At 43.1% G+C, this 20,933-nt stretch overlaps 1 protein-coding gene across 3 annotated transcripts in view; it reads right to left on the bottom strand.

Moving 5' to 3' along the window:
- Positions 1-20,933, bottom strand: part of tbc1d2 (TBC1 domain family, member 2) — a 69,329-nt gene that overhangs the window by 36,331 nt on the left and 12,065 nt on the right. For all 3 annotated transcript variants that reach the window (XM_078529530.1, XM_078529548.1, XM_078529539.1), the window contains exon 2: positions 11,074-11,221. In XM_078529530.1, coding sequence (XP_078385656.1) covers positions 11,074-11,221 — 148 coding nt within the window. The remainder of the gene's footprint in view (positions 1-11,073; positions 11,222-20,933) is intronic.

Here is a 20,933-nt window from a genome sequence, read left to right as displayed (position 1 = left end):
TGTACTGATGCAAGGAAGACATCCATCATAAAAGAACAAAAATGCAAGTTACGAATAGGAAAAGTAATGTAGCTCAGTTTTGTTAATATGTTAATACAGTTTGCACTAATGTTAGCATTGAACACATTCCGCTTGCACTAACTTACCAGATGTCCAAACGTATTTATAGTTCAGCACCTCAGTTCTGGTTCTCTTTTAATCTGATGGTCAACAATGGGTCTGTTTTTAGGCTGTTACAGTTCCACTTCCTTTTCTGAAAATAAATCTGCCTGTACTTCAAAACGTAACAGATGGTGAGAAAACCACCTCAACAATCTACCCGTCGCAGATGCATCTGTCCATGACAGTATTGGCTGGAGTGGCCACTGCACAGTCTTTGTGGAGGCAAATTCCTGTCTTCACACTGAGGATGCCCTCCATCGTGTCTGTCACGGCTGTCATACTAAACGAGATAGATTCAGAACAAATCCAGCAGCTCAAAGCTAGACATCCATGAGGCGCTGTGGGCCACCAGCAGCAGAAGAATTGTATTCAACCACAATCTGTAACCTCACTCCTGGCATATCCCTCACTCTGTCATTACTATCAAGCCATGGGACCAACCATGGTTCAGTGAGGAGTGCAGGAGAGCATGCCAAGAGTAGCAAGAGGCATACCTAAAAATGACATGCCAGCCAGGTGAAGCAATAACACAGGACTACTTGCACACTAAACAGTGTAAGTAGTTACTGGCAAATCTAAGCAATCCCACAACCAATTCCGTCATCACAGATGCCAGTCTTCAGCCAATTCAATTTACTCCATGTGATATCCAGAAATAGCTGGAGATACCACAAAGGCTATAAGCCCCAACAACCTCCCGATTGTAGTACTGAAGGCTTGTGCTCCAGAACTTGCCGTGCCCCTAACCAAGCTGTTCCAGTACAGCTACAACACTGGCATCTACCCGACGATGTGGAAATTTGCCCAGCTACGTCCTGTCCACAAAAAGCAGAATAAATGCAACCCGGCCAATCACCACCCTATCAGTCTACTCTCAATCATCAGGTGTCATTGACAGTGCGATTAAGGGGCTTTTACACAGCAATTGCTCAGTTTGGGCCACTTGGTTCCAGATCTCAGTAGAGTCTTGGTCCAAACTTGGGCAAAATAGCTAACTAGCAGAAGTTAGTTGAGAGTGACTACCCTCGTTATCAAGGCAGCATTTGACGGAACATGGCATCGAGGAAGTTGAAGTCAATGGGAATCAAGGGGAAACCCTCCGCTGGTTGGAGTCATACCTAACACAAAGGAAGACGGTTGTGGTTGTCGAAGGTCAATTATCTCAGCTCCAAGACATCACTGCAGGTGTTCCTCAGGGTAGTGTCCTAGGCCCAACCATCTTCAGCTGCTTCATCAATGGCATTCCTTCCACAATAAGGTCAGAAGTGGGGATGTTTGCTGATGATTGCAAAATATTCAGTATCATTTGCAATTCCTCAGATAATGAAACAGCCCACTCCTGCTTGCCGCAAGACTTAGGCAATATTTAGGTGTGGGCTGATAATGGCGAATAACATTTGTGCCACACAAGTGCAAGGAAATGGCCACATCCAACAAATGAGAATCCAACAATCTCCCTTTAACATTCAACAATATTACTATTACTGAATCCCTCACCATTATCATCCAGGGGGTTATTATTGACCAGAAACTGAACTGGACTAGCCATATAAATACAGTAGCTACAAGAGCAGGTCAGAGGCTGGGGATTCTGCAGTGCATAACTCACCTCCTGACTTCCCAAAGCCTGTCCACCATCTACGGGGTACAAGTCAGGAGTGTGATGGAATATTCTCCACTTGCCTGGATGAGTGCAGCTCCAACAACATTCAAGAAGCTCAACACCATCCAGGACAAAGCAGCCCGCTTGATTGGCACCCCATCGACAACCTTAAACATTCACTCCCTCCACCACTGGTGCACAGTGGCAGCAATATGTACCATCTGTAAGATGCACTGCAGCAACTCACTAAGGGTCCTTCAACACCGCCCTCCAAACCTCCACCACCTAGAGGATCGAGGGCAGCAGGTGCATGGGAACACCGCTACCTGCAGCTTCTCCTCCAAGTCACTCACCATCCTGACTTGGAATTATATCACCGTTCCTTCACTGTCACTGAGTCAAAACCCTGAAACTCTCTCCCTAACAGCGCTGTGGGTTTACCTACTCCACATGGACTGCAGCAGTTCAATAAGGCAGCTCACCACCACCTTGTCAAGGGCAATTAGGGATAGACACCAAATGTTGACCTTGGTCACATGCCATGAACGGATAAAATAAAATTATGGTAAATCTCCTCTGCACCCTCTCCAAGTCCTAACATCCTTCCTAAATTGTGGTGCCCAGAATTGGCCATGTTACTCCTACTGCAGTCTAACTTGTGTCCTATAAATGTTCAGCCTTTCTTTCTTGCTTTTGTACTCTAAGCTCCGTTCATAAAGCGCAAGATCCTGTATACTTTTCTTTGAAAAGGAAGTAATATAATCAGTAAATAGGAGTGAGGCAAAAAGAAAAATAGTAATTATCTTATCTTAAATATTCCTTCTTGACTAGGAAAATGCAATTACATCCCCAAGAAGCAGACAAGAGTTATCTGCCAACCTCCCATTGTTCGTTCTGCCTATCTCTCACTTTCTGGTGGCTTCTGAAGGACAGCTGGATTGAAGCAAGACAGAAATATATTTCCAAAACCCTTTGAAGCTTGATCAAAAACAAATAGGAACTCAAGCACTTATCTCAAGCTGAAATAGAGCTGCCAATCAAATACATACTTACAGGCAGAAACAATTTGCAATTCCAGGGACTGCTCCCTCGGCTGCCAAATTCAAATCCATTTGTTAACTGAATGCAAACTCCTTTTAACTGAAGGCTGTGTATCAGAGCACAAGTCCCACCCAGTGTGGAGATGATTGGCTAATTGGCCTGTCAATTAAGTATTGAGCCCACACTGCTGTGCGCGCCGAGGACTAATTTTACGTGTGGAATTTGTATGATGTTACTATCCTCCATTCATTTTGCTGGAGAAATAATCCTGCCTTTATTGGGAGACTTTGCTGTAGTGTGTACAGGCTCAGTTTGCTGAGTAAATAGACTCTGGACTGTTTGCTGTTGTGAGCTGTTTACAACACTGTTCACTGAGTAAATGGATTTCGTTTGCTATAAGATAGACTGTTGGCTGTGAGTCTTGCTGCATGTCCTGCCCAATCTCCAGCTCGTTGACTGACAGAATACAACTCATTGGCCAACATTGATGTCAATACTCACTTTGTTCACTATATTACTGTTAGACACAATACAAGGAAGAGAGGCAAATGGCTATTTAGCATCAAGAATGTGGTTTTGCACAGATGGATTTGAAATGTCTCTGGGCTAAATGAAACCTATGGACCTCAGCGACAAACTGAATATTTTAAGAAAATCTCATTCAACCCTTATAGAAAAGAAGAAAAACTAATTTTTTACAATGCCCATTGACAGCAAACCTGACAATCACATAAAAGAGAATGCTGTCACAAATTCTGTTCAGCTCCAAAGTAATTCTTTCCGTACAATAGGGAGGAGCTCACTACCGATTGACCAAAATGGTGACAACTTTGTTCATCAAGCTGCATCACGCTTCCAGTCCAAATCTCTTAATGATGAGGCAGAGCGACAGCAGAGGAGGAAAGGAAAGGATGGAAATCCTGTACTGCGGATTCTAGTACCTTGTGGCACGTCCTGCCCCATCTTCCCAAAGGTCTGAGGATCGAGAAGTGGCCTGTTCAGTCACATGAAGACCCATGGCAGAAACCCGCATCCCTGAGTGGACGTCATCCTTGAACCGAGGGACAGCCAGCGACAATGGCAATTTGGGTGATGACATAAAAAACACAGATATTACTCCCACCCACCAAGCTCTATTTTACTATATGATGCAATGGCTAATTAGGACATGTCCCAAATTTTCCAAGGCACAGTTGCAAATGTCTCTTAATTATTTGACTTGCACATCATACGGAAAACAGAAGGTAAAAGGTCTATCTCCCTTGATAAAATTACATGATGTCAGCTTTTGGCAAAGAAAGCCACATCAGATCATAGATGAAGTCAGTCAGCATTAGGGTACAACTCCCAATATTCTGACTCACTATCCCTTCCAGAGTGGAACAAGATTGACAGGTTTCATACTGGCTTCTAAACAAACGTCAAATAACTTTAATAAGCAACTTGCATGTCAAAACAAGCTAGTCATTCCCAAACATGACTCAAATGAGGGTAGTGTCTGCTATGACTCAGTGGGTAGCACTCTTGCTTATTGACAATATTGGCAACTTGAAAGATTTTTATATTATGGGAAAGGTAAAGTTCCAAAAGCATATGGAATAATGGAATTTACATATTACAGTGAGAGAAACATATATAAAAGACAATGAAATGCTTTGTTGGGGGGCCATGTAAGATCTAACAGGAGTGTGTGAAACAGCTTTCAGGAAGCCTCCAGCCATTTGTGCACAAGTTTGCTGTGTCCAGTAAATAAAGTTGGAGACAAGCTTTAGGAATTCCACTGTCAAGTGGATACTGTGGTGACTTACTGGCTTGTTTTTATAAATCTAAAATCTATTTTGGACTGTTGCCTTAAAGGGGTTGTGTAAGTTAGACTCAGGTTAATTAGGAATTTTAGGATTTGTCATAGTATTAAGTAATTGTGGTCTTACGGATGTGATTGAAATGTTTTCTTTTGTTAATAAATATGTTAATATAATTTTTTAAATCCCTAAAGGTCTTAGTGGACTCATTACTTCTGAAATCAGTGCCCATATCTTCTCATAATAAATACAAATTGCAAAACTGTTGTGATAGCGTGACCAAGTTTCCCCTGCAGATTTGGTCTGCCTGGCACACATCATCTGCCACGTCATAACACATGTGATGCTTCTCCTTATGGTGTAGGAGCTGTGTTATCACAGAGTGGAAGATGGATCAGAAAGGCCAATTGACTATGTCTCAAGAACCTGGTCCACAGCCGACAAGGGTTATTCCTAATTAGAAAAGGAAGGTTTATTGGTGGTGTTCAGTGTGACGAAATTCCACCAGTACCTAGATGGATGACATTTCACCATTGTGTCAGACCATAAACTATTAATGGGTTTATTCAGTGAGGATAAGGCCATTCCGCCAATAGCATCAGCAAGAATACAACGTTGAGCTTTGATATTATCTGCATATGAGTATACCTTTATGCACAGTCCTGGCTTACATATTGCACATGTGGATGCGCTCAGTTGTCTCCCATTACTAGATAACATTGTACATGCTCCAGTGCCACAGGAAGTTGTGCTTGTGCTGAATTTCTTGGATCCTTCACCTGTGTGCGTAGCAAATTAGAAATTGGACAAACAAGAGATCCAATTTTGTCAAAAGTCAGAGACCTTGTATTGCAAGGGTGGTCGAAATCATTAGTGTCTGAAGACCATTCCATGCCCGAAAAATAGAGTTAAGTTGTCAAGATGGAATCTTGTTGTGGGGATCAAGAGTTGTCGTCCCTTCGCAAGGAAGCTTCACAGTGCACATCCAAGCATATCAAAGCTGAAAATGCTTGCGTGAAGGTATGTCTGGTGACCAGGCATTGACAGTGACATTGAAAGCATGGTCAAGCACTATCTCTGTTGTTAGCAACAACAGAAGTTGCCTGTTTCAGCTCCACTGCATCTGTGGGAGTGGCCTGGTCAACCCTGAGTTAGACTATGTATTGATTATATAGGACCATTCTTAGGTACAATGTTTTTAGTTGATCGTAGATGCACATTCTAAATGGATGGATGCGTATGAAGTTAGATTACCAACATCGAGCGCAGCTATTGAAAAGCTGCATCATTTCTGATAACGGTACAGTCATTACCAGTACGACGTTTCAGAGATTCATGAATTTAGATGGAATCACATATTAAAACAGCCCCTTACCATCCCTCATCAAATGATTTAGCTGAGAGAGCTGTGCAAACTTTCAAGTCTGGAATGAAGAGGTTATCAGAAGGTACTCTAGAAACTCGCCTTTCCTGCTTTTTTCTCAGTTATTGTACGACACCTCATTCGACTGCCTACGGGTTCCACACCATCTGAATTATTGATGAAACACCGCCTATGTACAAGGTTAAGTCTGGTCCGTCTAAACTTAGAGGGGAAGGTGGAGAAGATTCAGAATAATCAAAAATTGAATCACAATATTCTTAACAAAGTTCAAAGATTCAGTGTAGGAGACACAGTTTTCGTGCGGATTATTGGAAGTGGACCTTGTTGGGTTCCTGGAACAATTGTCTCAGAAACTGGTCCCTTGTCCTTCCAGGTGGAAGTGGAAGACTGAATTGTTTGAAAATATGTGGACCATCTCTGGAATACAGATGAATTCTAACAACCTACTAGTCCGCCTGTGATTAATGTCGAACCATTAATCTCTGAGGTGACAGATTGACCTAGAATAGACACGCCTGATGTCTAGTTGCCAAACCCTGAACTGCCACTTTCTAATGATGCATCTAGTGCTGCAGTTCCTGATCATGTTGATCCTGTGGAAGAACCTCAAGCGGTAGAGCTACGCCGCTCTAAACAAATAAGGAAAGAACCTCAGAGACTTAATCTTTAATCACCTGAGTTGTATATTGGATATTCAAATGTTGTCTGTAAATAGAAACTTTAAAAAAAACTAAAGGGGGAGGAAATGTAGTAACTGAAGGTGTAGCCTTCTCCTACTGTCTATCAGGTCACATGATGTTCTTGGAGGCTCCGACCAATGACCCCCAAGCACGGGTCATCCGGAGGGAGGGGGGCTTTCAGACGAGGATCTTGTTCAAGCATGTGGCATCTGAAAAGCTCTCTTTAATAAAGTTTATCTGTTTCTTGTTGAAACCTGCCCAGTACGCCAAGTTATTACAGCCAGCTTCCGGCACAATGTTTCTTAAAGCAACAGAAAAGATCGCGGAAAATCAATTTGTGCCAAATCCAATTTGCGGTTGAAATTCCGCAATCTTTTGCACTAGTTTGGCCAATTTCAAGCAAAGAAACCAGGATAACTGAACAGAAACCCTTGGCCAAAGGTTTTTTTGTTTTCATTTTGGTGTCACAGAGTCACAACGGCACAGATGGTAGCCTTTTGGCCCATCGAGTCTATGTCAGCTCTCTGTAGAGCAATCCAGTCAGTCCCAATCCCCCACTCTATCCCTGTAATTCAAAATCACAAGGGGTCTGGGCAGAGTAGATAGGAAGAAACTATTCCCACTTGTGAAAGGATCAAGAACAAGAGGGCAGATTTAAAGTGATTGGCAAAAGAAGCAAAAGTGATATGAGAAAGAACTTTTGTTACGCAGTGAGTGGTTAAGGATTGGAATGCACTGCCTAAGAGTGTGGTGGAGGCAGCTTCAATCGAAGCATTCAAGAGAGAATTATATTGTTATCTGAAACAGAAGAAAGTGCAGCGCTATGGGGAGGAGGCGGGAGAATGGCACTAAGGGAAATGCTCATTTGAAGAGCTGGTGCAGACACAATGGGCCGAATGGCCTCCTTCTGTACTGTAATGATTCTGTCAGTCTGCATGATTATTTCCCTCAAGCACCCAACCATTTCCTTTTCAAACCATTTCTTTGTTTACTTGTTGTAGAATTTTGGCAATGGGCGAGAGGACAAAGAGGCTGTTTGATTGTAAGGGTCTGTTGCAGGCGAGAGGTCATGTGATGAAACCTTCAGGAATATGTCCAGCCAGAGTTAGCAATCCAAGGCTAAAGAGCCAGCTGAGCTGTGTGCAATGGGCAGAAATATTTACCTCACCCTCATTCCCTGTGAAGTCTGCCAAAGGCTATTTTCTCTCAAAGTCATGAAGGCCACCCGAATCTGCAGCAACTTGTACTTATATAGCACCTTTAATGTAGTAAAAAGTCCCAAAGTGCTTCACAGGAGTGTATAAAGCAAAATTCGACACCCAGCTACATTAGGAGATTTTAGGGCAGATAACCAAAAGTTTAGTCAAAGAGGTAGGCTTCTAAGGAGTCTTAAAAGGAGGAAAGAGGTTTAGGCAAGGAATTCTAGACCTTAGGATCGAGGTAACTGAAGGTACTGCCATCAAAATGGTGGAGCAATTAAAATTGGAAAGCCAGAATTAGATGAATGCAGATATCTCAGAGGACTGAGGGGGTGTAGATTACAGAGATAGGGAGGGAAGAGGTTATGGAGGAAGTTAAGAACAAGGATGAGAATTTTAAAGTCAAGGTGTTGCTTGACCCAGAGCCAATGTAGGTCAGCAAGCACAGGGGTGATGAGTGAACAGGACTTGGTGCCAGTAAGGATACGGTTTCTGGTTGACCTCAAGTTTAGAGAGGGCAGAACATGGGAAGCCAGCCAGGAGTGTGCTGAAATAGTTGAGTCTAGAGGTAATAAAGGCATGGATGAAGGTTTCAGCAGCAGGTAAGCTGAGACAGGGGCTGAGACAGGCAATGATACAGAAATGGAAATAGGCAAACAGTCTGGTGCAGCCACAGAGAGCTGCAGGGAGATGAATGGAGTCGGTGGCTAGTGGGGACCATATAAAAATATTTTGAATGCTGCGAACTGATTCAATATTTATTATTTTCCAAGCATCTGTTCTATAAGCACCTTGTTGTGTTTTTACTTTATGCCAATATCATAATTGTAAGTAAAAGTCAGTTAGGCTCAGTGGCTGCTCCCTAATTGAGTACGATAGCTGCTACTCCTTAAAAATTCAGTACACAATGTCTTCAGACCCTTGGCAGTGTTTAGTTTCCAGAGGCCCTGTCACTCTGTCTGTTCAGGTAGATTCAAAAGATAATCAAGTGATGTTCAAAGGGCAAAAGAGTGACCCCAGCTGCTATTCATCCCACAATCAACATCACTAGAACATTTGTGGGCACTCGCTGTGCACAAATCGGCTGCCACATCTGCAGTGACGTGTCAACCGTGACTCAGTTGGTAGCGCTCGCGCCTCTGAGTCAGGAGGTTGCACATTTGAGCCCCACACCAAAGGCTTGAGCACAAATCGAGGGCCACGCTCCCACTGCCAGTACTTAGGGAGTGCTGCACTGTCAGGGGTGCAGTCTTTCAGACAAGATGTTTAACCAAGGCCCTGTCTGCCTTCTCAGGGTGGGTGTGAAAGATCTCATGGCCACTATTTGAAAGACGATCAGAGCAGCTTTCCCCGTGTCCTAACCAATATTCAACCCTCATCCACTCATCTGGTAATTATCACATTGTGAGGGAACTTGCAATTTGGCTACCACGTTTCCTACATTATAAGTGACTACTCTTCAAAAAAAAGTTAATTGACTATAAAGTGGCAATAATATCCTGAGATTGTTAATATTCTGAGAGTGTGAAAGGTGTTATACAATTGTAAGTTAATTTTGCAGCATTCCAAACGCTTGAAAGCTCCTTTGCAAATACAAGATCTTAAATTGTTAAGCTGGCCAAATGACATTTACTTCCTTTGAGCATCAGTGGTGAGGTTTGTTGCTATATTCATATTGTTGAGTTCTACTGTGATTTGAAGGATAGTTGTTAATCTTGGAAGCATTATCAATTTAATACATAGGAAAGAAGAACTATCAGTTTGCAGGATATTCTGTCAGCTTGCAGAAACAACAAACTACTGCCAGCATTTATATAGCGCCTTTAACATAGCAAAACATCCCAAGGTGCTTCACAGGAGCAGTTACCAGACAAAATTTGACACTGAACCACATGAGGAAATATCACGACAGGCAACTGAAAGCTTGGTCAAAGAGATAGGTTTTAAGGAGTGGTGGTGGAGAAGAGGAGAGGATTAGGGAGGGAAGTCCAGAGCTTGGAAACCAAGGCAGCTTTCGTTTAACCACACTATGCATGCCATTATTCAATCTAGCTGGAGATTCACTTTATTACAGTTTTGATGTGGATTTAAAAAGAACTTCGCATTAGAATCATAGAATGTCTACAATACAGAAAGAGGCCATTTGGCCCATCAATTCCATGCCAGCTCTCTGCAAGAGCAAGTTAGCTAGTCCCATTCCCCAGCCATTTCGTCATAACCCTGCAAATCTTTTCTCTTCAGGGCTTATCCAATTCCTTTTATAGGCATCACAATTAAATCTGCCTCCACCACATTCTCAGGCAATGCATTCCACATCCTAAACACTTGCTGCGTATGAAGGTTTTTCCCTCATGTCTCCATCGCTTCTTTTGCCAATCATTTTAAATCTGTGGCCTCTGCTTTTCAACCTTCCATCAATGGGGATAGTTTCCCCCTTTTTACTCTTGTCCAGACACCTCATGATTTTGAATACCTCTATCACATCTCCTCTCAACCTACTCTTCTCCAAGGAGAACAACCCCATCTTCTCCAACCTACTCACGTAGCTGAAGTCTCTCATCCTGGGAACCATTCTCATGAATCTTTTCTGTACCCACTCCAAGGTCTTCACATCCTGCCCAGAATCGGACACAATGCTCCAGTTGAGGGTTTCATCAGGGTTCATCATAACTTCAGACAATGCTGGTAAAACTCAGCAGGTCTGGCAGCATCTGTGGAGAGAGAAACAGAGTTAACGTTTCGAGTCCATATGAATCTTCTTCAGAGCTAAAGCTTTGACTCGGAAGAAGAGTCATACGGACTCAAAACATTAACTCTGTCTCTCTCTCCACAGATATGGCCAGACCTGCTGAGTTTTACCAGCATTTTCTGCTTTTATTTCAGATTTCCGGCATCCGCAGTATTTTGCTTTTATCATCATAACTTCCTTGCTTTTGTACTCTCTGCCCCTATTTTATTAATAGGGGTAAATATAAACCCAGGATCCGGTATGCTTTTTTTAACCACTTTCTCAACTTGCCCTGGCATCTTCAATGACTTATGCACATATACCCCCAGGTCCCTCTGCTCCTGCACCCTCTTTAGGACTGTACCCTTTATTTTATACTGCCTCTCCTTGTTCTTCCCACCAAAATGTAGCAGTTCTCTGCATTAAATTTTATGTTAAGCTTTGAAACATTCAGTCTGATAAAGATGGACATACCTTCTGTTTTGAGTGCTGGTGGTGACTTAGGCTGCTCTGTGCAGATGTTGTGGTTTTCTGTAAAGAGATTATTCTGATTCTCACCATATTCCCAGCGTTTCTGCTGTAACTGCTGTAACCAGTACATCATGGTTTGTCTATTTTTTGCCTGAAAACAAATCAATGGTTTTTATAAAAAGCAAAAAAGACATTTTCATTACCCAATCCCTTAATTTCAGATTCCTCTCATGCTAATAAACTGCGGCCACAAATGCTTTTGGGTTTCACCTTTTTTTTAATGCTAAGAAGTTCCAACACAAAAACCTGCATTTGTATAGCGCCTTTAAATGCAGAAAAATTCCCAAGGTGCTTCGCAGGAGCGATGATCAGACAAAATTTGTCACTGAGTCACAAGGTACTAGGGTAGATGGTCAAAAGCTTGGCCAAAGAGGTAGGTTGTAAAGAGCATCTTAAACGGGGAGAGAGAGGTAGAGGGGCGAAGCGGTTTAGCGGGGGAATTCCACAGCTTGAGGCCTGAGTAACTCAAAACACTGTCGCCAATAGTTCAGCGATGAAAATCAGAGATGCACAAGAGGACAGAATTGGAGGAGCACAGAGATCTGAGGGTTGGGAGCCTGGAGAAGGTTAGAGAGATAGAGAAGGGATGAGGCTACAGGGGGATTTGTACACAAGGGTAAGGGTGTTAAATCTGAGTCATTGCTGACAAGGATATAGGTCAGTGGGTAATGGGTGAATGGCATTTGGTGCCAGTTAGGACATGGGTAGCAGAGTTATTTGTTTCCAGTTTTCCTTTGTGGTTTCGATTACATGCGCGCACACTGACTCTACAATGCATAGTATCACACAACTGTGAATTTCAGATTAGCCAGTCAGTGTTGACAAAACACAGGAGCCTAATTCCCTTCCTTGTTTCTGCATCAGATGAGAATGCTTGTTGAGTCAATGGATCAAATAACAAATTGATACTCTTAAAATATTGTGATCATAACGTAAAGGCTTGTTATTTTAATTTTGCAGCCAAGGTGTGAGGAGGTCTTGTGATGCAGTGGTATCTTCCCTGCCTCTGGATCAGAAGCCCCGGGTTCAAGTTCCACATCAGGACTTGATGGCCATGGAAGCTGCCTTCATTATGCGGTCAAACAGGCTGAGTATCAGCCTCTAAATTAACCTTGGCAGGCGGTAAGAGCGAGAGTGTTTCCTGGTCAGCCATGCTGCAGTACTTTGCCAAGCATAATCATGGACCAATCCAATGGAGGTCCACGGTCACCAACTCCCTCTTAAGGCCTGGGACCTGAAGGAGGAAGGAGCCAAGTTGCTGCTTTGGCGTTCAAAACAATTAATTTCAATACACAGAGTTACAGGCTAGTCAGCCGAAAAGGTCCACAAGAGCCCTTATGTTCCACACAAGCCTCCTCCTACCCTACTTCGTCTCACTCCAAGAACATATCCTTCTATTCCTATCCATATCTGTGTTTATCTAGCTTCCCCTTAAATGCATCTATTCACTTCAACCACTCCCTGTTGTAGCAACTTCCACATTCTCAGCACTCTCTGGTTAAAGGAGTTTCCCCTGAATTCCCTCTTAAATTTATTCGGGACTACCTTATTTTTATGCCCCTTAGTTCTGGTCTCCCCCCACCCCAACCCAAATGGAAACATCTTGTCTAAAACTACCCCATCCCCCAATTGCTTCATAATTTCACAGACACTCCTCGGATCTCCCTGAACTAGAGAGGAGAGCCCATGTGTTTCAATAAAATTCTTCCAACATCAATATAGTTAATTAAAATGAACATTCAAGGGCCTTCGCTAGTTCCATTTTCGCGCACCTTCTCCCCATGCAACAGCCAGCTAAGGTAAGAACTCAACAAGTGAGGAATCACATGAGAAGGGTCCCCCATTGCCACATGACTCTGCAAGCACACGGCTGTGATATTAAAATGCTTTTGGAAAAATGTAAGCTAATGCACAGCAGCAAAAGTGAAAGGCTGAAGGAAGTCTGAAACATTTGGAACAAAAACAGAAACCACTAAAAAAGCTTAGGAATTCAAGAGCCATTTCCAAGCCTGCCTCACTTCACCTGCTGAAACCCTCATCCATGTCTTTTTTTACCTCCAAGCTCCAATGATTCCCGACCCTGCCTCCGACATTCCACCCCACTTAAAACTGAGCTCATCCAAAATTCCACAGCCCGTATCCTAACTCACACCGAGACCCATTCACCCGTCAGCCGCTGTATTCACTGACCTACATTGGCTCCCACTCTGACAGCCCTCCAATTTAAAAATTCTCACCCTTGTTTTCAAATCCTTCCATGGTCTTGTCCTTCCCTACGGTTAAAACAACCTCCAGCCATGCAACCTAGCGTGATACTCAAAATATGAGACTATACCCACCAAGAAAACTGAACAACTTGTGGCCGTTTTCTCTAGAAAAGAGAAGAATGAGGAATGACTGACTTGAGACCTTCAAGACAATGAAAGGGTTTAATAAGGTACACGTAAAGAAGACATCTCCACTTGCGGACACGACCAAAACATAAAAATAAAGTAGTCACTGATGAATCTAATAATGAATTCAGGAGAAACTTCTCTACCCAGAGAGTGGTGAGAATATGGATCTGGCTACTACATGGGGTAGTTGAGGTGAATAGTATAGATAGAATCATAGAATAGAACTATAGAATAATTATAGCACTGAAGGAGGCCATTTGGCCCAACTTGTCTGTGCCAGTTCCCTGCAAAAGCAACTCATCTACTCCCACAGACCTGCCCTTTCCCAGTAGCCCTGCAATTTTTTTTCCCCCTTCAAGTGCTTATCGAAGTCCCTTTTGAAAGCTATGATTGGATCTACCTCCATCACACTCTCGGGCAGTGCATTCTAGATCCTAAACCACTCGCTGCAAAAGAAGGTTCTTCCTCATGTTGCCTTTGGTTCTTTTGCCAATCACCTTAAATCAGTGACCTCTGGTTCTCAAACCTTCCACCAATGGGAACTGTTTATCCCTACCCTCTGTCTGAACCCCTCATGATTTTGAACAGATCTCCTCTCAACATTCTCTTCTGTAGGGTGAACAACCCCGGCTTCTCTAATCTACTGTTACGACCGGGAGAGGTTCCCCCAAATTGTTATGCTCCCGGGCGAGGAGGAGTGAACTGGCTCCCTTTCTTTAATCAACCCTCTCGGTTGGTTGCAACAAGGTTAATTTAAAAAGTATCCCTTCCCTCATGGATGCTTTTTTCCCTAGTCCAAATGTATTTAGGATTTAGGAGGAGTTAATTTAACCAGGCTGTCTTGATTTAAACAAAGAGTGAGTTTATTAGTTACTAAAACAGGAGAAAAAAAGATAAAAACACAACCCACATACCCACAGATTAGAAATGAGAAGTGAGTCCAAAAATAAAAGTTAAAAAAATCAACCTTTGGCTTGTCCATGAGGAGTAGCTGGTAAAATGCTGTGGCTGTTAAGTTGGATGACTCCGGTAGAGCTGACTTTGGCAGTTGAGCAGTTGGTTTGAAGATTCTTGGTTCTGTAGGTTAGCTGAAGGAGTTGTCCTTTTTCCCCTTTTGACTGTGGCTTTGCTTACTTTTGACTCACTTCCAGAGCAACCAGAGAGAGAGACATTTTTACCCGCAAGCAAAAGAATGACTAATTGGATGTTCTCCAGCTGTGACCTTCACAGCACACACTAACACAGTAGAACTAGAATGCCAGAACTAGCTCACAGGGACCAGAGTCCCTGGTTGGCTCTTTAGTCCCTTTTCTTGTGTATTCCTGAAAGGGCAAAAAACAAACATGTCTTTTGCCCAGAAGCTGCTTACTTTCAATTCAGATCATTTCCACAGTCTGGGATATAACTCAACAGGAGATGGTTTCTGCTAAGATGGTAACCAGACTCCATTATCTCTGCAACCACAGGAGATTACAGTTCAATTTTTGCGTTGTATCTCTTCCTTTGAAGTGTCTCTGTCTGAAGTAAGCCTTGGCACCTTTTAAGCACGATATTCCATTCTCTCTGGACTAGTTGGTCAAGTGTAATCCACATAGGAATTTTCTAGCAAGTGGTTACTTTGCAGCCTCAGCCAGCTTTTGTTTGTATGTCCTTTTTAAAAAAAATGTCTTCCTCAAAAAAGTCCAATATGCCTGTAAGTGATTCGGGGCTATGATCCACTGCTATGACACTCTCCACGTAACTGAAGTCCCTCATCCCTAGAATCATTGTTGTAAATCTTTTCTGCATTTAAGGAGAAGCTAGATAAGTACATGAGGAAAAGAAGGATAGGTTGATAGGGTGAGATGAAGAGAGGTGAGAGGGGGCTCATGTGGAGCATTAACAATGACATGAACCGGTTAGTTTCTGTTCTAGAAATATCTTGTAAATTGGAGTGGGTGTGGAGAGAAGGGACAAGGTACTTTTGAATACACAACCTCATGAAACATTTCTGCATTTTCTCATTTTAGTTTCAGATTTCTAGCCTCGATGGTATCTTTTTTTATTTCTGCTTCTGTAACATTTACACGATGCTCTAACTTGCAATGGAAAGATCAAGATTGGAAGCCCTGAGATAGTGGCAGTGGACAAATTCAAGTGCCTTGGCTCAGCAATAAACACCAAACTTATATCCAAGAGTGAAATCCAGGTTAGATTAGCTATGGCAAGAGGTGGGGCCTATGACTTAAATAGTGTTGGGAAGTCCAAAAACATGAAGCTGAAAAGACACTTAGTACAGACAATAGTGCGTGTTGCACTCGATGAATACAAGAGCTAAGCTCTGAAGAAAGAGGGCGAGAGGAGGATAAGGGCTCTTGAAATGTGGGCTTGGCAGAGGGTGCTCAGAATCAACTGCTTGGACAGAAAGAGTAGGTTAGATAAAGAGCAGAAGCTCAGGAATCAAAATGGTGGCTAAGTACAGTTAGGGAATAAAGTATGAACATTGGAAACAAAAACCCACAGCCTGCTCCTGGCAACAACTGAAGGCGAAATTGAGCATAAAAACAAAAGAAAATGGGATGGGTGGAGGACATTTGGACGTGGACTGGAGGAGGTTTGAAGAAAGCCAGAGAAAAAGCAAGGCAATGCCAACGGTCAAGGCTATAGTGACAATAAACAAACGAACGAACATTTAGTCAGGGCCCAATGCCAGAAAGCACTTTCTAAAAAGACAGGAAACATCTGCTGTACTTCAGACAATCGAAATTGTGAAACATTTCCCCTTTGATATGATTATTTTTGGAACTGCACAGTTTCTTTTTCCCAATTGAGACTTAAATTGATACATGCCACACTATTTATGAGGGAAAAGAAAATAGCTGGCTTAAACTTGCATGTTGAATTGTATAACTGGGGTTAACTTTAACCTAACTCTCCAGGTGGGGATCCCATGGGGTTAGGTGCAACATTGCTTTTAACTGGGGGTAAAATTGGGTGATGTATAAAGTTGGCATTGCACCCAATCCTGTCAGTGTCCTGATGGGCAGTCTCAGTTAAAAAGTGTAAATGTTTTTGGTACAGATAGTACAGAAGAACTTGCATCACTTATCAATGTCATAGCACAGACAAGGATTCAGATACGACCCGCAGTAATGCCAATCACAGGCAGATGACTAATAAAGAGAATTCTCCGTTCGAGTTGGGTCAGGACTGAACTTGGTACATACGCATACGCACACACGGCAGGATTTTTTGGTCTCTCCCGCCAATGGGATTTTCCAGCCCCGCCCAAGTCAATGGACTTCTGAACAGCTCACTGCATTTTACGACCCAGCCCCCACCACGACGGGGCCATAAAATTCCACCCACACGTTCATAAGTCAAATCCGGTTGCTTTCAAACTGGAGCCAAGACTATTTTCACTATCAGTTCCTGAACACAGTTTCTCTATAAATGATGGGACGGTGAGGCCTACTTAGAGGCAAGTCTGAAAAAAGTAGCCTCAGTCTGAAAATGAGATCTGGTTCCATTGTTGTGTTGTGGCAACTGATGGGAATAGTGAATCTGAAACAAGTTGGATTGTACAACATCTTTACTAGAGTATACACTGCAAGATCCTTCACCGGTGTATTATCAGGCAAAGCTTGACACCAAACCACATAAGAACATATTAAAACAGGTCAAAGAATGAGGTTTCAAGAGTGTCTTAAAGGAGAAGAGAAAGGGAGAGAGGCAAAGGAATTCCAGAGCTTGGGGCGCAGGCAGCTGAAGGCACAGCCACCAATGGTGGAGCAAAGCAAGCAGGGTGCTCAGGAGATCAGAATTGGAGAATAACAGATCTCTGAGAGCTCAAAGAGGTTACAAAGATATGGGGTTAACATAACAAAGAGAGGATGGCTTTAGAGAGAGTGCTGGAAAGATTTACAAGAATGGTCCTAGGGACGAGGGGGTTCAGTCACATGGATAGATTGGAGAAGCTGAGGTTGTTCTCCTTCGAGAAGAAAAGGTTTGGTAGAGGTGTTCTCAAGACCATGAGGGTTCCAGACTGAGTAGGTAGGGAAAAACAGTTTGTGGAAGGGTTGAGAAGCAGATGTGACAGGTCGAAAATGAACCAAAGAACACATGAGGAAAATCATTTTTTTTAAAAAATGCAGCGAGTGGTTAGGCTCCGGAATGCACTGCCTGAAAGAGTGGTGGAGGCAGATTCAACTGTGGCTTCCAAAGGGGAATTGGATAAGCACTTGAAGGGGGGAAAAAACTGCAGGACTCCCTGGAAAGGACAGGAGGGTGGGACTAGCTAAATTGCTCTTGGAGAGAGCCAGCATGGACACGACGGACTGAATAGTCTTCTTCTGCTCTGTAAAAATTCTGCACATCTCACATTGATATAACCCAGAATGTGGTGAGAAAATAAAATGGTGTTGTCGCAGGAGTTCTGCTGCACCCACTTGTTTTGCGGATGAGATGTCAAATAAAGGCTCAATTTCACAGTGCAAATGGAAGCAAAACATCCCATTGCGTCTATGGGCATGAAGTTTCCCCAGAGCCTTCCATTCCTATCACCTGTTTATTTAACTTTCTGTTAAATGCTGTTCAAAGCCAGGAGTGCTCTAGACAGAGCAGATAGAGAGGGGACAAGGCAGGTGAGTGGGATTAGCTGAGGTGCTCTTGCAGCCAGCCAGCACAGACACATAGGGATGAATGGCCTCCTTCTGTGCTGTAATCCTCTTAACTACTCCCTGTGGTAGTGAGCTCCACATTCTCAACACTCTCTGACTAAAGAAGTTTTTCCTGTATGCCTTATTGCATTTATTAGTGACTGTCTTTTGTTTTATTCTTTCATAGGATGTGGGAGTCGCTGGCTAGGCCAGCATTTGTTGCCCATCCCTAATTGCCCTTGAGAAGGTGGTGGTGAGCTGCCTTCTTGAACCGCTGCAGTCCATGTGGTGTAGGTACACCCACAGTGCTGTAAGGAAGGGAGTTACTGGGTTTTGACCCAATGATAGTGAAAGAACGGCGATATATTTCCAAGTCAAGATGCTGTGTGGTTTGGAGGGGAACTTCCAGTTGGTGGTGTTCCCATGTGCCTGCAGCTCTTGTCCTTCTTGGTGGCAGAGGTTGCAGGATTGGAAGATGCTGTCAAAAGAGCCTTAGTGAGTTGCTGCAGTGCATCTGGTACATGGTACACACTGCTGCCACTGTGTGTCGGTGGTGGAGGATGGGATGCCAATCAGGTGGGCTGATTTGCTCTGGATAGTGTCGAGCTTCTCGAGTGTTGTTGCATATTTATGCTCCCTAGATATGTTCCCCTCTGCAAGTTGGAACATCTTCTTTATACCTGCCTTATCAAACTCATTCATAATCTTACAGACCTCTGTCAGCTCACCTCTCAGTCTTTTTTTTCCCCCATGAGAAGATTCTCTGCTATTCAAAGCTCACAAAACATGGTATTAATCCTTTTGCTTCCATGAAACCAGGCACCCCTAACTCTTCCAGATTAATATCTAGTAATATTGGGTATGAATGGTGGGACTGATTGAACAAGTGCTCAAAAAGGCAGCCAGTAGCTATATGGCAATGACCTCAGGCTCAACACATTCGGTACAAAGGCTCAACATTAGCTAACAAAATGCCAAGAACATTCCCACATTTCCTCCTAAAATGACAGACACATAAACAGATGCACACAATGACGTGGTTACATGCAGCATGGGAGAATAATGGTGGCAGCATTCTCACCTTGGAGTCAGAAGGCTATGGGTGCAAGTCCCACTCCAGGGAGACACAAGCACAAATCTAGGCTGGCACATCCAGTGCGGCACTGAGGGAGTAATTATGGACCTTGTTATTCCTTCTGCACATCACACTTTAGGAAATATGCCATATCCTTGGAAAAGGTGCATTCGAGATTTCCTGGAATGATTCCAGGACTGAAGATTGAAGCTACATGGTCAGACTGGGGAAGCTGGAGTTGTTCTCTTTACAGCAGAAGATGACCAAGAGGAGATTTGATAAGGGGGTCTTTAAAACACGAAGGGTTTAGATAGAGCAAATAAAGACAAGCCATTTCCACTGGCAGAAGGGTCAATAACCAGAGGGCACAGATTTAAGGTGATTGGCAAAGGAACCAGAAGCAACATGAGGAAAAGCTGTTTTTAAACACATTGAGTGGTTAGGATTGGGAATGTACTGCCTTGTGGGGTGGAGACAGATACAGCCTTCAAAAGGATAAATACTTGAAGATGAAGAAAAAATTGCAGGATGGGGGAAAGAGCAGAAGAATGGGGGCCAACCGGATTGCTCGTTGGAAGAACCAGTGCACACTCAATGGACCAAGTGGCCTCCTGCTGCTCTGCATTATATGATTTTCTTAGAACCTTCAGTTCTCTGCCCAAAGGCAGGTTCAACCCAGAGTACTACAATCTCCAAGGCAAGGTCAAGGAAGCAGGTCCAGAATCCATCCCAGCCAGAACAGAGAATCGAACCCCTTGCTTTGGCACCAATCCGATATACACAAAAAAGTTGTAATTCAATGAAAAATTGGACCAAAATAACAGATTCTTGACCATAATCTTAGGTGGCTGCTCAATATTACCATACACAAGAACCTTCTACCTATTTAACTTGAGAGGCTGAAGAAGCATCGATGACTTGGAGAAAGTTAACCCAGATATGCTTGCAACATCATTAACTGGAACAAAGGACATTAGTAATGTAACTCCAACCCAAAAAGAGCTGTTAATCACTCACAGTATACTGTTCGAATTGAATGATTTAGCCCATTTTCTGGAAACCAATTAACAAATATTTTGATTGATTGTACTGCTCCAAGAATAAATACAGAGAACTCCCCTCCGCCCCCCAACTCAGTAACGTTGGAAGCTGCTTCACCTGGAAGGTGGTGGAAGCTAATTTGGTAAATAATTTAAGGAGAAAGTTGAACAGATGCTTCAGGTTGAGGAACTCCGAGTTACAGACATAAAATGAGGATATGAGATTTAGCACGACTGCTCTTTCAAAGAGCTGGCACAGACATGGCGTACGGCCTCTTTCTGTGTTATAAGTTTGCATAAAATTTATTCCATAATTTCATGGGATTTACAGCACAAAAACTGGTCTTTGCGAGTGCTGATGGCCCGTAGATGCCTTCTTATACCCATCTTAGGGAGAAGGCAGCTTGTATGGACCAGACCTACATCAAAGTGGTTGACGCTTAACTGCCCACTGAAATGGCATTGCAAGCCACTCAGTTCAAAGGCAACAGGGATAGGCAACAAATGCGAATGCCCAGATCTCATGAAAAGAATAATTTTTAAAAAAATCTCCCTCTATCCTTCTATTCCTATCTCCCTCACGCATTTATCGTGTGCATATGCTAAGTGGGAGAACAGGCTGAACAGTTTCCACCTTCACGGTCTCTGACATATT

Source organism: Cetorhinus maximus, chromosome 2, assembly GCF_964194155.1.
Source record: "Cetorhinus maximus chromosome 2, sCetMax3.hap1.1, whole genome shotgun sequence".
In the NCBI taxonomy this organism is placed as follows: Eukaryota; Metazoa; Chordata; class Chondrichthyes; order Lamniformes; family Cetorhinidae; genus Cetorhinus; species Cetorhinus maximus.
Note: the sequence above shows the minus strand (reverse complement) of the source record. Positions and strands in the feature narration are given on the sequence as shown.